Source organism: Leptopilina heterotoma, unplaced genomic scaffold, assembly GCF_015476425.1.
Source record: "Leptopilina heterotoma isolate Lh14 unplaced genomic scaffold, ASM1547642v1 Lhet_455, whole genome shotgun sequence".
Taxonomy (NCBI): domain Eukaryota; kingdom Metazoa; phylum Arthropoda; class Insecta; order Hymenoptera; family Figitidae; genus Leptopilina; species Leptopilina heterotoma.
In genome coordinates, this window is record NW_025111089.1 from 132,293 (window position 1) to 151,983 (window position 19,691).

Genomic DNA, 19,691 nt, shown 5'->3' on the forward strand with positions numbered 1-19,691 from the left:
AATAGTCTATTTCTTTGCGCCAATTTTCAGTAGACTTATTCTGGGATGTTGAATTATTCGGTTTGTCTCCTTTCGATGAAAAAAGAGCAGCAGCGTCAATATCATCATCGTCGCTGTCTTCAGCAGTTTCAGAGAGAATAGGAACATCAGTTTCAGTTTCTGGAACATAATAGTTTTTTGTAAATGTCTCCAAATTTAGATAGAGATCATTGAACCATTTCACGACCCTAATCTGTCATACAAAATGTTTCCAATTTAAATCTGGGATCAAGCAACAGCACAGCGCAATATACCCAGTTAGTCTTCGTGTAATTCTTCATCAGCTTGTTCAAGGAACATTGGAGGGCATTTTTTATGTCAACATCAATTTGATTTTAGTCCATCTTCAAATCTAATGCTTCGATTGATTTTTCCAACTTATCGATAAGCATATTAAAACTGACGATGACTCCTTAGTCATCGTCGGTTTTTGCAGCTTTTTTAATCATATCATGGGTAGAATTCCACCTTGTTTTCACGTCCGCGCTTAGTAAAAGCATTTTTATGCCTACAGTCCCACAAGAACATTCTAATTTGATACGAAGTTTCTCTGAATATTTTAATTTAATAAACAAAGTTTTCAATTTCTTAATAGGCGAACAATTTATTTTATCTTTCGCAGATATTTCTATTTCATCATTTTCAATATCATCAAAATCATCGTCTTCTTGAAGGTCCTCGTCGTTTTGTAGCTTTAGTTCACCTGACAAAGCTTGTGCACCTAGATTTAAGATGTGCGCAACACATCTAAAATGAATATCTTGAACAGACAATTTCGACATATTTAAAATTTGACCTAATTCATTAATAAAAGTCGTATTTGCAGCTGTATTATCCAACGTTATTCCTTGTATCTTACACTGAAAGAAATAATTTCGGCATGTTAGAAATTTGGTTATGTTTATGAATTTCTGTCAAGTTTTGAGAAACCAAATGTCGATTTTACCTCAATAGTTAGGTTAAAGGAGATATTTAAAAATGAGGAACACTTAACCTACAATTTGTAATAAGTTTCTGTAATTCAAATATCTGTATGTCAGAATCACACGCACCTTTTTTGTGAGCGAACGAAACTAATGTCAAATCTGGTTAAGAGGTTAGTGCGCTTTAGAAATTTTCGTCTAGTTCTAATAGTATGGTTGAAATACCCTAACTGTTGGGCTCTTTCTATTCCAACAATACTATATGGGTAATATAACCTAAATTATGCCTGTACCTTCTTTATTTTTCTTTCAGTGTATCTTCTAAGCCATACTCTTTCAAAAAACTGTAGAATAGTTTTGTTACACTTTTTCCAGTGTGTGAACCATTTGCCGGAAGTAAATCCAATGTAACAAAATACATTTTCCACCCTTCATCAATGTAGTTACCTATTTTTTAATATGTATAACGAAAGTCCCTGAAGTTGACAATGATGCTCATCATCGAAAAATATTTTTCTCACAAAACCTAAAAAAATCACTCAATTTTTCCCAAGATTTAAGGTTAAACAGGTACTCTTTAAAAGCATTTTACTTCATAGGGGAATTAAAGAAGTAAAATTTTTTTAAATGTTATAACTTAAAATGAGAAAAAATATCTTTTTGCGCTGAGCATCGATGCTAACTTTAGAAACGTTATAATGAGAAGTATCAAAAGAAAAAAAATTTTAAATTGCTTATTTTTTATTTAAAAATCATTTAAATTTTTTATCAATTTCTTTAGATATCAGGGTGTCTATTATTTATGTTCAACAAAATTCCTGGTTATTTCCCGTTTTTTTCCGGCTTTGTCCTTGTTACGGCCGAACTCCGTAACTTTTTATATTGTTAATACCTTTTTTAATTATATTTAAACTAAAATTACATGCAACAATTACACGCAACATGAGATTTTGTTAAACATCACATCAACATTTACACAAATAACCCTTTGTAAACTCACAAAAGGAACATTCTTTTATTTTGATACTATGAAACAAGTTGTCAAAAACAAACATCCAAACTAATAAAATAATATTTTATAATAATGCACAATTCAAGGATAGAAATCTATAATAAATTGTAATATTCCTTTATTTATTCTTTTTCTATTCTAAAGAGTTTATTAACTTTCCTTTTGAGAAATAATTAAGAAATACTAAAATATGTCAATTGCCCAATATAAGGAGTGGTGCATTCAAGTCACTGAACTCGGATCACACCATTGCCTAAATCTATAAAGTTGCAGAAATTGGCTTGACAACAGTCAAGTGCAATGAACTTAGTTTATGATTTCCCCCACTAAATCGTCTTTCAATAAAATTGATTGACACCGGGAAATCGAGGCAGTTTAAGCCAGGCCGTTGTAGCCGGCAGTTAGCCCGGGCAGTTTAGGCCCGCAGTTTTAGTCCAGGCCATTGTAGCCTGAAGTTCAAGTCCGGCAATTTGGCCGAGTAGATCGTGTAGATCAGATAAAGTTCATATCCCTGAAGAAGGGAATTTTCTCAAAAAAGTAAAGGAATAAAAGTTTAGATAGAAAGTGAATAATCAAAGTAATCGCGCATATTAATTAAAGATTGAAGTTGAGTAAAAGAAATATATCATATTTAAATTGAAAACAAGTGATTAAAATAATTATCTAAAAAGAAGCTAAAACAAAATCAAGTAAAAAAATAAAGTGAAAGAAATAATATCAGAAAATTAATCGAAGAGAAAAATAAGTATTTAATTAAAAATCAAAGTCAGCAAAAAGAATAAATTCATAATAAAGGAATATTTAAATCTTGAAACAACTTTGTTCAATTAGTTTTCACGTCCTTAAATTGTGTAATTCAAAAGTTCGCGTCTAAAAAGCTCCTAGTAAAATATCGATCTAGTGATCCTAGATCTGGTATTTCCGAATTTCCGGGAACAGCTTACGTAAGAAATATTGAGAAAAACCAAGAAGATTAACATTGGAATGAAGTGACTAGTAAGCAGAATTGTCCAGTTGTGAGTATTGTATTTTGTTACACACCACACACATACTACTCTTATTACACACACTACACTTTCTTTCATTTAGAAGGACGGAAAGTAGATATTTCAAGTATTGGGGATTTTTGGGATTTAATATACTTAACGTTTGTCTAAAATCTACTGTTTATATTTAATTTAAAATACCTTATAAAACTATCCTATCTTCTCCAAATTCAAGGAGTAGGGTTCTCAACCTCTTAGTTGAATTAATAACTAAGTAGAGGGGGAATCCACTACCTATACGATTTTCGTCCGAAGGACATGTTAGTTGAAGTTTTTAAAAATTAATATTTACAAATTAAATAAATTTCTAAAATCCTACTTTAACAGTCCTAATTTTTTTTGGTTTTTTTCTCATCAAATTTAAATTTATTTAATTTCGAACATAGATAAATTTACAAATGGCTTCCAGATTTTTTATTAGAGTTTTTATGAATAATTGAATTCTTTTGGGAACGTTTCTTTAAATTATTTAAAAATAATGTTTTTTTAATAATTTTAATTAAAATTTTTAAAAATATGTAATTGAATTGTAAAGAACAATTTAATTATTTATAAAGATAATCTCGAAGATAATTTTATTTATTTTATTAATTTTATTTTTGTATTATTTTCAGTTGAATTTCACAAAGTTTCTATTAATTTAATATTTTTTTTTGATATATTTACAATAGTATATTTGAATCAATTGCCGATTTTTTACTATCAAATTAATTATTTATAACTAATTTTAATTTAGAGAAGAATATAAATATCTATGAAAATTTAAATAAAAAGCGATTTTTTAAAAGCAAAATTAAATAATAAAACTTTTTTTAATTTGGTGAAAAAATTTCCAATTTGGCATAACATTCCTGGCTTATTCCTGGTTTTTCCTAGTCAAATTAATACCCTCTGGGTATTTTGTTTATTTTTTGTTTTATACATTCTATAATGCTTTATTAATATCTTATATCGGTTTGTTACTAAATATTTTAATTTTAGGTTCTTGTAAATATATTTTTAACTCTAACTTTCATTTTTTATTAGTATTTTTTAGAAATTGATATATTTTATTTTTAAAAATTGATATAGAACGTATTTTTAATGGAAAAATTAATTAATACAATAATTATATTTATTACAATAAATTATAATTATTTAATTATATTCTGTTTACAAAAATAATTAATACGACTCATCAAGTCCACCATGTCTGTTAAAAAAGAGATTGTATCTTCATACTTTTTGTCGTCAAATTTGCTAATTGCACGCTGCAAACTTCGCGAAGCCATCAAGCGAAACCATTTTGCAATGACATTGAAAAACCATGCAGTCGTAACGTATTCCGGTTTTGAATTCGTATCAGCAAGGAAGTAAAGCGCTGCACCAACTTCGGGACATAAAATCTTATGTGCTCTACACTGAAAAAAATTCTGTGTCGCTACCTTATCTACGAATGTCGCTACCACACAGATCAGATGGTAAGTACTATCCCGACTTCGGAAGGGAGATTAGCTCTCAAGGGAACACTACCTTACCGCGAGAGAAGGCTACAACACTGGTTTTTCGTCCAATCAGCGACCCCGAATTGAGAGAGCATAGCGCGTCACAGCTCACACGCCTATACCAAACTATAAAATCTCGGCGTGCTCAATGTTCTGTCCACGTGCGTGTTTCTCGTCTTCGTAAATAAATAAAATCGTGTTAATAAATAAGAATTGAACTATAGTTCAGTGTGCACGACATATTTTTAGGATTTTAATGTTTTTCGTAAGTAATTGAAATATTTACTCATTTAACTAAAAATGCTTCTGCTTTTAACCTCTGAAAAGGTCATACATAACCTCTGTTATATTCTTTTGTTGAACTCTTTATTTTACATGAAATCGATTACATAAGATATACAATTCGTGATACTTAACAATTATCAATTAACAAATACTCTTCGACGTGGGTTTGAAGTACAGCTACTCACTTCTTGCGCACTCGAACTCAGCTTTTATATTGGACTCACTGTGAAAATTATCCTTAGAGGTATTCCGTAGCCCACGCCCCCATCATAGGATAAGAGTGGGGACAAGACCCGCAGGAAGGGAGCGAAGATTCGAACGGGAACATTATTTTCCGAACATTCCCGCCCGCCTCGTTCCTTGAACGAAATATTAAAACGAAAGACTTTTCGAAAGAACTTAAACAGGTAACATTGGCAACAATAACATAACTTGGTAATACAAAAAATCAACACAGTGTCCTTGCAGGACGTAAGTAAAAAAAAAGGAAGACGTTAGGTGCGTTATTATTTGCCGCCCGCCGTTTCGAGTTCCTCAACAGTGCTCAAAGGAATAGGCAGACGAACCAGCTTTGTCACCGGTCTTACGTAGACTCCACGCTGCGTTTTGACGGTGACTACTCGTACCAATCCATCTGTGCCACATTGTGTCTCAATAACGCGTCCGAGGGGCCAGTGTCCATGAGGTCCCAACAATGCCCCACATAGCACCGACATTTTAATAAAATTTTATTAAAGCTTTATTTGCAAACTTCGGAGACTTTAGAAGTAAACTTGAGTAAAGCTTGTATAAATATTTAAATGTCCGCCTTGAGTAAATCTTTAGCGCGAAACTTAACTGAAGTTTGAAATTAAAGTTTCGTTAAAGGTTGACTCGAAACTCGACTGAAACTTCAAATTAATGTTTTATTAAAGGTTGATTCGAAACTGGACTGAAACTTGAAATTAAAGTCTCAGTAAAGGTTCAACTTAAAACTTGACTGAAACTTGAAATAAAAATTTCGCTAAAGCTTCGTCTCGAAACTTGATCGAAGCTTTAAATTAAATATTCGTGAACTGTTGGGTAAAAATATTAATAGCTAATAATGAAGTCGATTAAAATGAGAACAAAAAGAACGCATGGAAAATAAAGATATATAAATAAGATGGTAATTAAATGAAATACTTTTTATTTTATATCCCAAACATTATTTTGTATATTTTTTTACAAGTTTTTACAATGTTTTCTATATTCTGGATATAAAACATTTCATTTTAAAGAAAAAAATTGAAAAATAATGACACTTTGTGCTGAATTAAAATGTTGTACAATAAAAAAAGAATAATTATAATTGAATTTAAAACATTAAAATCATTATTTTGTACGTTTCTTTTAAAATTAAAATAGTAAAAGATGATATTCCGAAAAATGTTATTTCTTGATAAATTAAAGCTCCAAAGTAATTAAAAACATTTGCCAGAAGGATTTTTGCGCGAATTGAAAAATTAAACAATCACAATTATTTGATAATTGTGATTTGTAATTGGCGAATGTTTATTCGGACATTTACTGTTTCGGACAAATGAAAATTTATTTTGCTAATATCTTATTAAACTTACGACTTTTTTTTCTAAATTCTTTGCGTAATAAAGTAATTATAATTTAATATTATACCTAGTGTGCTAATTCTATAAAAATTTTATATAATAATTTTTGTAAAACAGCCAAACAACAAATAAATCCAGCTTTTGTTTCCCCCTCAGGTGAAAAAGTTCCCAGGAGTCACTCTCGAGAAATTCTCGGGACTCTCCCTGAAAATTCCCGGGAAACTCCCGGGAGTGAAAAAAGAAAAGAAAATTTTTTTGTATTCATTTGTTTTTTTACTCCCGGGAGATTCCCGAGAATTTCTCGAGAATGACTCCTGAGAATTTCTCGGTCTAATTCCCGAGAACATTTTCACAAGAATGACACTGAAAAAGAAATTTATTTGATTCAAATAACCGATTAATTTACTATTATTTATTTTTTATTAAATATTTAATTGAATCAAATAATATTTATTGGAGTTAATTAAATGGTATTTGCTTCAAATACTGAAATTATTGTTTCGAATATTATTTAATTGACATCAATAAATATTTTTTTATTTAAGTAAATATTTAATTGATAATAGTCAATTATTTGGTTATTTGAATCAAATAATTTTTTTTTCAGTGCATCACTTATTCACTCTCATTATCCTTATCCTCGGTCTCATCATCGTCATAATCGTCGTCATCATCATCTTCAAGAAGAATCTGGGCTTCTTCGGCTCTCCTCTGCTTTTCCTCCTTTGCCCTTTAATATATTCATTTTTTTATTACGGGTGAAAATGAAAAATTTAAATAATTAGTTGATAAAAAGTATACAAACTTCTTTCGTTTCACTTCAGAAGAACACTGCTCCATCCAATTCTGCATCCAATGAAGAATTTCGTTGTTTTCAACTTTCTTTTTATATAATTTTCGAACGGATTCTGAAATATGAAAATCATGACTTCATAATCAAAATTGTAAAAAAGTAAAACTTAAAAACTGAATTTGTTGTCCTAAAAAGACACACATATTTAATGAAAAAATTAAAGGATATTACTTACGAAATACAACTTTATGCATAGATGTTTCGAGAAATGCTGGCTTTTTACCACTTCTTCCCTTATAGCTGAAAGTCATTCCGACCTGTGGAGATAGGATTTTATTCATCGCATTTTTGACGGTCATACTAAGGGTCGTAAACTTTCCAATCGATTTTAACGCTTTTACCTGTAAAAAATAGATTTTTAAAATTATATTTAAAAACGTTATATTAGTGAAAAAGGTTAAGGACTCTTAAGATAATCACTCAAGATATAAGTTTATAAAATAAACTTTTTATGTGTCACCTAGACAAATTAATAATTAACAAATAAAATTGTTTGATGACTAGAATTTTCCAGCCATTAAGACTTAACTATAATAAATAATAATAATACATGTTTAATTAATTAAACATGTATATGTATATTAATGATCATCATCCTTAAGTTTTAACATGTATATGTATATTAATTAATTAATGTATTTCGAGGTAAATTATATCTAGTAAGTTTAAAACGTTTTGTAGTTTAAATTTATTGTTTGGAAATTCAAAATAGTTTCAAAGTTTAAAATATGAACATTTTTTTAAGTGTCACCCTGCTTTTTTAAAATAAAAAATTTGATGGTGATTTATAATTTAAAAAATTTTAATTTTATAATTCTTAAATAATATTTTTGAAGAACTGACATAAAAATGTATAAAAATACTTACAACTTTAGTAAAAAAAGCATCATCCTTAAGTTTATTTTCGATGAGCTGGACGTCATCTGCTGATGTCACAGGAAATTCAGTCATTACTTCATCAAACTCAAATTCTTCTTCAAAGGGTTGCCTCAGTGTGTTGACATGGTGGTATATATGTTCCAGCAACACGCCCATAGTATTTGACTTTTTAAATATTCTTATATCTTTTTCCGTACCTAGATAATTAAAAAAGAACAAATTTATAAAATATTTCAAAAAAACAAATATAAATGTATCTAAGAATTTTCAATTGAAAAAATGATAATTATTTTACAATTATATCATTTATATAATTAACTTTAATAATAAGTACGTCTTACATTGCCATCGATCGATTTCTTCGGGCGTGTCATGAAACTTTGTTTTCCGACCCCCTTTATTTTCTTTTCTGCCTGTACCTGTAGTAATATATGTTTTATAATTAAAATTTATAACTGTTGCATCTATATTTTCACAATAATAATTACCAAACATTGAAATACCAGACTTCCCTTAAAAACAAAGAACAATTTGAAAGTTTTATGAATTATTTTTAATAATGTGTTATATAATAAATTTAATAATGATTTAATTTAAATAATTTTACAATTAGGTACATTTAAAAACTAAAATAAAATATGATCTTCAATAGCTGAAGGATGCGTTAATAGAAAGTTTAAGTATCAACAGAAGCGTACCATTACGAAAGTTTCCATCTTCTACCTCTTCTAAAAATTTTGTAGTTGAGGGTTGTGTTTTTAGTTGAGGCGGTGTTTGAGGTCCAGATTGAATTGATGGTCCAACTGATGATCCATCTGATCGTCGCCCTGATGATGGAGGTAATAGTCGAACTGATGGTTCATATACTTTTTGATGTTTTGATTCTACCGATGGTTGATGATTTGGTTTGGGCCTTGGTCGAGATATTGGTTCAAGTGTCAGTGGAGATGAAAGTCTGTCTTCTGGTGGAGTTGATATTGCAGCTTGTTTATGTAGTTCATGATTTTCTTCGGGTATTTGTTTGGATGTTGTAACTACTTTAGACAATTCTCGATCTGTTTCGTCATCTAATTGATCTATTTCTTCAATTTCATCATCGACGTTCTGTTTTTCCTCATCCTCATTAAAATTATTTAAGTTATTAAAGCCTATTTCGTCTTGAAGAGTTCCTGCTTCAATTAACTGTGTGTCAGAAAATTCCTCTCCATCATTTCTTCGTTTATTTATGACTTCCAATTTTTGCACATGAGACTGGATACAGTAATCTACAGAATTTTTAAAAATGATAATTTCATAGATAAGTAAAAAAGGAGTTAAAATAGAATTATGATTGTATACTAAAAACTTGGAGGATAATTATTTTTACCATTTTTTCCAGTTTTCTCTTCTTGCTTCTTTTGTCAGCAACTATCTGAGGTATAAAATTGGTTTTCATGCTGGTGCCATCTAGACTGTTCGAATTCGTATCAAAATTATTTTCGTGTATTTTAGAGTGTCTATTACTTCTGCTTAACTTACTCTTTTCTTCATTTCTATCATTATCTGTTTCAACTTCTGTTAAGTCGTAAGAATAATTTAACTTTATAACAGCATCTTCATAATTATCTATAAAAATAATTTAAAATTAAAAATTATTGTCAATACATTTATAATTAAATATCTTAAAAGAATAAAATTATTTTCAAAAATTTTAATGAAATTCTTTTTAACAATTCAATTTTTTTAAAAATAATTTTAGTAAAACCCTTTATAGAAATTTAATAATTTCAATAATTTAACAAAATTCAATTATTTTTAATATCTACTATATCAATCAAATTTTACAAAAGAATTCAATTAGAAATATATTATTAAAATTTGTCTCAAGAATTCCATTACTTTCAAAAGTAATAAAATTCTTCTTCAAAATTCTAATATTTTCAAAATTTTTAATAAAATTCTTGGCAAAATTTCAATTATTTTCAAAAACTTTTCTCAATTTAATCAAATTTTTACAGAGATTTAATTATTTTTTAATTAATACAATGTTAATCTAATTTCAGTCAGTTAAAACATCATTAATCATTCATCTGTAATTAAACTTTTGTTTACTTACTTGCATATTTTATAAGTTTTGTAACATGATGCGGTAATCCTTCTTTGTTGCACCATGTTTCATCTCGTGTACAATTTTCTGTGAGCAACAATTTTGTTAGTTTGTTTTGGTCTTTTACGGGCGGGAAAAAACTTGCAACTATTTCTCCTTGAGTATTGAAAACTGCCTACTCTGTTCTTATTATTAAAGCACCATTAATAAAATCCACAATTGCGAATTCTGGTACTACACTATTATCAATTTCAGCCATTATATTCTGTTAAAAAAATATATGTATATGAAATATTCAGTATAGTTATAAAATTATTCAAATCCTTTTTGTAAAATTTTGGTTTTTTCTTATAAGCTTTTCTATGTTATTCTATTCTAATATTGAGCAATTTCATCATTTTTTAAACAACGCACAACTTTTTATTGATAAAAGATATAAGGGTAAAATTTTTCGAGAATTATTCGTTATTATACACAACTTATTTTCTTAAACAAAATTTCTGTAAAATTTTGTTTTTATTAAGCAATAAGTTTTACAAAGATCCCATTTTTGAACCTACAGAACATTTAGAAAAATATCACCAATATACCACCACCACAAAATATATGAATCAAAACAAAATTAGTATTCATTATAATAATAAAAATTAAATGTTTTTGTTTAACAACATCAAAGTTTCACAATATTTTTTTTTCCAAAAGTTTTTAGTGAAAAGTTTATCTGTTTTACAAATAAATTTGAAGAAATTGATATCTTTTATCAATAAAAATTTATAAGTTAAAAAAAATTTAACGTTTTATATCTTACACATTTACTAAAATATTTTTTAACTACATTTTATAATTTGGTTAATTACATTCTAGAGAACAAGTTTATTAAAGTTTTATTAAAATTTTTATGACGAACTTCTATGACGATTTGGCGAAATTTAGGTTATAAATTTTGTTTCAGTTGTATTGATGAAATAAAATTGCAATGTCTGGACATATTTTATGAAAAATCAATACATTGGAAAGTAAATGAATAAAGATCTTACCTTAATAAGTACTTAATGCATTTATAAGTACTAATTTTTTGCAAACGCAGTTGGAGGACACACTACACTCTACACTGTACGCAACGTTTTCTTTAGTCTGCTACTCTTACACAAAATATCGCCGAAACTTGAAAAACACTGGTTTCCCGAAAAAAGAGACCATCAGTTGACATGCGCAGCGACTGTGGAGAACCTTTATTGGCTCAAATTGGACAATATTGTTGGGTCTCACCAATAAAAAGGATTGCGTGTTGACAATCAATATTTAACATGAGTTACGTTTGCGTAACTTGATAGTGTAAATTCACTGTGATGGTAATGCGCTCACATGTGTGCGACAGCATGTTCTTTTGCATCTTTTGTTACAAAATTTGTTTAAGTATTTCATATTATACAAATAAATAAAATAATAATTTAGTTGAGTTATATGTACTTATATCTACAAGTAATAGCTACTCCTGTCAGGTAAGGTTTATTGAATTTAATAAAACATGCATGAATAATAGTTTAGCATTCTACTCATTAACCTATAAATTTTAACTTTAAATAAAATTTTGGTATTCCAAAAAAATATTATCGACGGTTTAGACTGCAAATTCCATTCCTGTCAAATTGCACTGCTAATTCCGCATGATATATTGTATTGAAATGTGTCTATATTTTGAGTTATTTTATTTATTACAATTTAAAAACTTTTTACTATATAAAGAAACATGACATTTTTGAGTGAATAAATTAATAAATTTGGATATTCTGCTCTAGTAAATCTTCGCACAACAGACTAATTGATTTTAGCATTATGGAAAGAATTTTATACCAATGATTTAAATTTATTTAATTGTCTGTGAAATTTCCAGACATCCACTGTAAGAAACATAAATTTTTACAATTTTCATTGTGTTATCAGTTTTCTGAAAATATGTTCATATATAAGTATTTAGCTTTAAAAATTTTAAATATTCATCGTAACTAAAAGTAAAACCCAATAAATAAATTTTCTTTTGTTAAAAAAATTGTATCTTGAAATTTACTTAATCTCCAATAATAATAAATTAAAATAAGTCTACTTATCTTCTTTTCAAAAAATTTATTGTTGCAGTGAGATCTTTGGATGAATCTTTTTATGTCTACTTGATTTCTACGAATACATTTGCGAACGAAGCATATATACATTTCCATGTACAGTAAGAATTTCAATTTTACAGTTTAAATACATGCAAATCATTATGTTAAATAGAAATCAGAAAATTGTGTATATTATGTAATTAAATAAAAAAAACTTGTTATTTATATTGCAATACATTTTTAGATAAAAAGTGATTTCAACATGTCAGAAACAGCAGCTCCATCAACTGACACATCTGCTGCTACATCAACTAGTAAATTAATTTCCTCAACATTAACAGTAGCAACTGAAGACACTGAAAATTCTCAAAAAAAGAAACAAGGCAGAGGTAATGCTTATAAATTTAGAATCATTTTATTTTCACTAATGTATAAAATTTACTTTAACTTTTTGATAAATCTCTTTAACACAAATTTAAACCAAAAATATTCAAAAATCAAGAAAAATTCTAATTCATTTTAAACTATTCAGAAAAGTATATTACATCGTGCACGATGTAATATTTAGCATGCTCAAGGTTTCATCCAAGTTTTAATTTAATAAATTTTTTTGTAGAAGTTATTAAACTGAAACACCTTCTTTATTTTCATCTTAAAATTTTCTTATAATTTAATGGAGTTAATATTCTTAACTACGAAATAACTTTAAACAAACATTTATTTTGATTATATAAACAGAAAATATTTTCTGGTCTAAATTATATGCAATCATTGTATAAGTAGAATAAATATCAGGGGCAGGTGAAGTTGAATAAAAATTCACCTTCCCATGATTACTTATTCTACTTATACAATTAACCATAGAAAGGATTTAACACAAACCACTTGTTTGAAACCATCTGTTATGTACTATAAAATAAAATTTTTAAAAATTGATGAAAAACGTTATTACTTGAGAAATATTGACTAATAATCTGTTTTCGTACAGTAAGGTAGAAGCACCAGTGAAAGAACATATTGACCATTTTCCATAATTATTTAAAATTTATGGTTTCTATTCTGGTAATTAATGTTTTTATTAACCTAATTATTTCCAAATCTTATATGTGATATGTCATATCATATGCAGACTTAAAATGCAAAGTACTTTCGAAAATAATTTTTAAACTTTAGTAGGTAACGACAGAGGGTCGGGCAAATGCGAATTCGGTGACTTGCGTAGTCGGCAAGTTAAAAAGTTTGGCAAATAATAGTTCGGAGAGTTGAATGTTTTGACAAATGCCAGTTCGGTGATTTTAAAGTTCGGACAAATGCAAATTCAGGGATTTATAAGCTCTGACTTTTGCAAATTTGGTGAGTTAAATATTCTGCTAACTGCGAGTTAGATTATTTCATAGTTCCGAAAAATGTAAATTCGGTGATTTCAAAGTTCGGACAAATTCAACTTTGGGTAATTGAATGTTTTTACGAATTCAAGTTTGGTGACTTAGAAGTTCGGACTAACGCAAGTTCGGTCAATTGGGTTTTGGGAAAAACGCATGCGACTCAAGTATATATCTTTCAATTATTTTCTTCGTTAAAAAAAGCTAATTATTTATCAGATATTATTAAAAAATGCAAATTCCATTGCTGGATTTGTATTTGATCAGTTTCCAATGAAAAAATTTCATTCATTTGCATGGAAAAGAAAAGTGCGAAGTAGCTGACAAATGACATAATATTTGTCATTGCAAGTAGTAATCAAAACACAAACCAACAAATTAGTTAGAAGTGATTAAACATTTGCAATGTTATTTTAGGGTAATTATTCTAGAAAATATCCATAATAGTAAGTTTTGAACTTAATTTTACAACATTTTTGAATTTTTTTCTACCACAATTTGTATTTTTATGCATTAATTTATTATTAATGGTATTTGCTTTTTCATTGGATGTTCAATATTCTTTCACTAGACAACTTGTTCTTTCTTTTATTTCATGCTTTAAATTTATATATAATTTAAATTTGACCTTCATAAACTACACTTAAGAAACTGTTGAAAAAATATATGCAAGACCATTTTCAGTACTTGTATTGAAAATAATTAATGATAAAAATATGTCATTCTTTAAATGTTCTTTCACTGGTTCCGTTACTTTAAAAAAAGGTAAATAATATGTGAGCCAATTTAAAAATGTCAATTGTGATAATATGCTGATTTAGCCTGAAATATCGCACCAATTATACAAGATTAATTTCTAATTATTAAAATACAGCTGGTATATAAAAATTAATATAATAGAACTTATGACTTAATATTCTATTTCAGGTGTCGAAGTTCAAATCAAGAAACGTTACACTTCAAAATTTTGTGGCTACTCCTCTAGACATTTCAGACGTATTATCAATTCTAAGGTAGAGGAGGATTGTAATTTTATCGAAAAGCAAGCCCTTATTGTTAGGACGGAAAGATCATCAAATAATGAAAAAATTAATAAAAAAATGGATTCCAGTAATACTGGAGAATTGCTTGCACAATCGACGTCCACCGAAATAAATAAATGTGTAACAGATGCATACAGTTCTCCTGAATCAGATACAAGCACATCTTTTGAGTCATGTGCATTAAATTCTCCTCAACTAGGTTCATTCAGTTCGTCCAAGTTAGACGCATTTAGTTCTTCTACATCAGAAGATGATCAGCGTTTTTCTATTAAATCAAATGAAATAAGTTCTGAGGATGATGAGTTTTTCAATTCTAATGAAAGCAGTGATGGCGACATAAATGACTTTTATTCGGAATTAGAACAGGCTTCATTAGACGAAACCAGTGAAGACAATTTTGAGGATGCTACAATGGATACAAGTGGTACTAAGGACACAAAAGATACAACTTTAATTATGGAATTGCGTCAGTGGGCACTGAAATTTCATATCGCATTTGTAGCACTAACTGCTTTATTGTTAATTTTCAGGTCATATACAGAACATATAAATTTACCGTTGGATGCGCGCACTTTAATGAAGACTGAAAAAATTACAGAAATCTTTGAAATAAACGGTGGCGAATATTTGCACCTCGGACTAACAAGAGCAGTAAAATCAATATTAAGAGAAAACAAAAGAAAAGGAATAACGAGGAAACATATTAAATTAGCTGTAAATGTCGATGGCCTACCTATTTATACCTCGTGCAAAGAAAGCTTGTGGCTTATCTTAGTTGCAGAATTGGATTCAAAGAAAGTGTATCCTGTTGGTATATTTTATGGCAGAGATAAACCCCATGATGCAAACGAATTTTTAAAACAATTTGCAGACGAAGAGACAAAACTAATCAATGATGGACTAAAAGATGAAGACGTTACTGTATCGATTGAAGTATTAATATGCGACACGCCAGCAAAAGCTTTCGTCTTATATTTGAAGGGACACACCGGATATGACAGTTGCACAAAGTGCAATATAGGTGGAACCTATGTTATAACAAGGAAAAAATCAAAAAAAACAAAAACAAACCGGACAGGTATGCTTTTTTAGGAACTGGCCCTTTTACATCGAAAACTGACAAAGACGTTCCAAAATCAGATGATCAGCCCATTCTAGTAGATATTCCAGGATTTGGTTTTATATCTTCCGTACCACTAGACTACATGCACCTAATTCTTTTAGGTGTAATGAAACGATTAATATCAATTTGGCTACTCGGGCCCCTAAAAGTAAGGTTCTCATCAAAAGAAGTAAATAAAATATCGAAAATGTTATTAAAATTACGTTGCAGCTGTCCATCAGATTTTGCAAGGCGACCACGAATACTTTCTGACTTTAACTATTGGAAGGCAACTGAATTTCGAACTTTTTTACTTTACACAGGACCTATTGTTTTGAAAAAAATTGTAAAGCCTGCAGTATATTCGCATTTTTTACTGTTACATTGTGCAGTTACAATTTTAGTTAATGAAAGACATTTGCATCTTCCATCTAATATTGATTATGCTGATGAGCTTTTGAACAGATTTGTCAAAGAGTTTCCAAATATTTATGAAGAAAAATATGTGTCACAAAATGTGCACAATCTATTACATATTTGTTCCGATGTTAAACGTTTTGGCTGTTTGGATAAATTCAGTGCTTTTCGCTTTGAAAACTATATGCTGTCAATAAAAAAAATGATTCGAAAAGGAGACAAACCACTGCAGCAAATATCACGTAGATACGCTGAAATGGAGAAAGCCAAAATAGAAAATGTAGAAATGTCTAAAACTTGGTCTTTTTATTCGAATATTATTTTAAAAGAAGAACATTACAATGGACCTTTAGTAAACAAAATTCCTTCGAGCGTTAACCAATTTAAAATATTCAAAAGTGAAACATTAACGATTAACTGCAATTACCCCAAAGATGCATGCGTTTTATTAAATGATGGAAATTTCGCAGTGATAAACAACATCGTGAAGCAAAGTACCGGAAAAATTAGCTTCATTGGAAGAGTTTTTTCACCTACTGATAAATTGTATGGGAATCCTGACACCAGTCTTTTCAATATACATTATGCTCAAAGTATGAGTTCAAATAACCAATTATTTGATCTCGAAAATATAATAGCCAAAGCGTGGAAAGTACCTTGTAGAAGAGGAATTATAGTAATTCCATTGGCTCATCATCATCATCATCAATAAAGAACAGAAGAAAACCAAGATTTTGTGATGTATTTTTTCCATAATAGTAAGTATTAATGTTATTATCTATTACTTATATTTGTTTAAAAATTGTATTTTGACAAAAACTTTGCTTAAAAAAATTTTTTCTTTGCCTGACTCAAACTGTCTTTAAGTACTGTTAGAGAATTGATTTCATTTTACTAAACCATTTATTAAAGATCTTTAACCTTATTTAATGATGAGTGTTGAAAAATTAATATTTTTCCAACTCAAAAATTAATAATGCAAATACTAAAAAGAATTCGAAAATGTTTATTGTTATATTTTTTAAATTTAATTAAAAGATTTGCGTTAATCTTTTTCTTAGTAAATTTATTTTTAATAATTATACAAGTTACATTTTAAAAACTTAAATGACTTTAAAAAAGAAATTATGGTTGTAATAACAAATGGAAGTAAATTTAAAAGAAATTTTTTTTTCAGATTTCTCATTGTCAATATCGAAAGTTTACCGAAAGTATACCATAAATGGAAATAAAAACCACCTTAAGAAGGAAAGAGCCATAAATTGAAGACAATAGAATCTTTTACAAATATTTTTATAGAATTAGCACACTAGGTATAATATTAAATTATAATTACTTTATTACGCAAAGAATGTAGGAAAAAAGTCGTAAATTTAATAAGATATTAGCAAAATAAAATTAAGTATACCATTTGGCTGAAATTTCACTTCTCCGAATTTCTATTTACAAGAAGTAATATTTCATAGAACCTTTAAAATGTCGAATTTTCATTTGTCCGCAACAGTAAATGTCCGAATAAACATTCGCCAATTACAAATCACAAGTATCAAATAATTGTGATTGTTTAATTTTTTAATTCGCGCAAAAATCCTTCTGGCAAATGTTTTTAATTACGTTGGAGCTTTAATTTATCAAGAAATAACATTTTTCGGAATATCATCTTTACTGTAAGTTTTCGAAACTACTAAATTTTTGAGTTTTACGAGGTTAACTTTATAAGACACAATGTTAATTTAATTCCAATTAATTCTGAATCTAGACGATTTAAAGGGTTTAATAAAAATTGTTTAAACATTTTAAAAGAAACGTACAAAATAATGATTTTAATGTTTTAAATTCAATTATAATTATTCTTTTTTTATTGTACAACATTTTAATTCAGCACAAAGTGTCATTATTTTCCAATTTTTTTCTTTAAAATGAAATGTTTTATATCCAGAATATAGAAAATATTGTAAAAACTTGTAAAAAAATATACAAAATAATGTTTGGGATATAAAATAAAAAGTATTTCATTTAATTACCATTTTATTTATATATCTTTATTTTCCATGCGTTCTTTTTGTTCTCATTTTAATCGACTTCATTATTAGCTATTAATATTTTTACCCAACAGTTCACGAATATTTAATTTAAAGCTTCGATCAAGTTTCGAGACGAAGCTTTAGCGAAATTTTTATTTCAAGTTTCAGTCAAGTTTTAAGTTGAACCTTTACTGAGACTTTAATTTCAAGTTTTAGTCCAGTTTCGAATCAACCTTTAATAAAACATTAATTTGAAGTTTCAGTCGAGTTTCGAGTCAACCTTTAACGAAACTTTAATTTCAAACTGCAGTTAAGTTTCGCGCTAAAGATTTACTCAAGGCGGACATTTAAATATTTATACAAGCTTTACTCAAGTTTACTTCTAAAGTCTCCGAAGTTTGCAAATAAAGCTTTAATAAAATTTTATTAAAATGTCGGTGCTATGTGGGTGATGGGTCTATTACCATCACCAGGTTTCCAATTTTGAGATTTGGTTTGCTCCTTGTCTATTTAGCCCTCTGCTGTAGTGTATTCAAATAGTCTAGGGACCATCTGCGCCAAAAGTGGTCGCGCATTCTACGCACGAGCTTCCAGTGGTTGAGGCGGTCTAAATTTGCTTCGGCTAAGAAAGGTTGAGGGATAGAAGTGAGTGCGGTACCAACTAAGAAATGCCCTGGGGTTAACACGTCGAGGTCTTCGAGGTCGCCAGTAAGCTGGATCATTGGACGGCTGTTGAGCACCATTTCTACCTCAACGAGCAGTGTTGCAAATTCCTCGTAAGTTAGCCTTCGAGAGCCAGTGATACGTCGAAGGTGAGTCTTCATAGACTTGACGCCGGCCTCCCAAAGGCCGCCGAAATGAGGGGCCGAGGGGGTATGAAAGACCACTTGATTTGATCTTGGGTGAGGAATTCCTTTACTCTGTTCCAATCAATTTTGGCTTCGAGAAACAGTTTGTGGAGCTCAAGGTCAGCTCCCCGAAAGTTGGTAGCGTTATCACTCCATAATTCGACCGGGCGTCCACGACGACCGACAAAACGAGACAGGGTTCCAAGAAAGCTATCCGTGGTGAGGTCGCCAACAAGTTCTAAATGGATGGACTTGGTTGCTAGACAAACAAAGACGGCGACGTATCCTTTAAACGTTCAGATTCCTCTTCCCTTTGACCTAGCGATTTGGAATGGTCCAGCGTAGTCTACGCCGACTCTGCTGAACGGCCTTGACGGATTGACTCGTGCTGCTGGCAGATCACCCATGAGTTGGGTTGTCGTCTTCATTGAGGTTTTGCTACAGACTACGCATCGGCGGACGAAGGATTTGACTTTGGCTCTGCCTCCGATGATCCATGCCTTCCTCAACACGTAGGAGTAAGTTACCGTCGGACCTGCATGAAGAGCTCTTTGATGAGCCCAGTCTATAATCAGGTCGG

General features: G+C 29.3%; 1 protein-coding gene across 1 annotated transcript; it reads right to left on the minus strand.

Annotated features, from left to right (window-relative positions):
- Nucleotides 1-6,967: 6,967 nt before the first annotated feature.
- LOC122507242 lies at nucleotides 6,968-8,280 on the minus strand. Its single transcript, XM_043619859.1, has 4 exons — nucleotides 8,096-8,280; nucleotides 7,404-7,569; nucleotides 7,181-7,283; nucleotides 6,968-7,105 (listed from the first exon to the last, which is right to left on the minus strand). The coding sequence occupies exons 1-4, from the start codon at nucleotides 8,261-8,263 to the stop codon at nucleotides 6,991-6,993; spliced, it is 552 nt and encodes a 183-aa protein (XP_043475794.1). The 5' UTR covers nucleotides 8,264-8,280; the 3' UTR covers nucleotides 6,968-6,990.
- Between the last annotated feature and the right edge of the window lie 11,411 nt (nucleotides 8,281-19,691).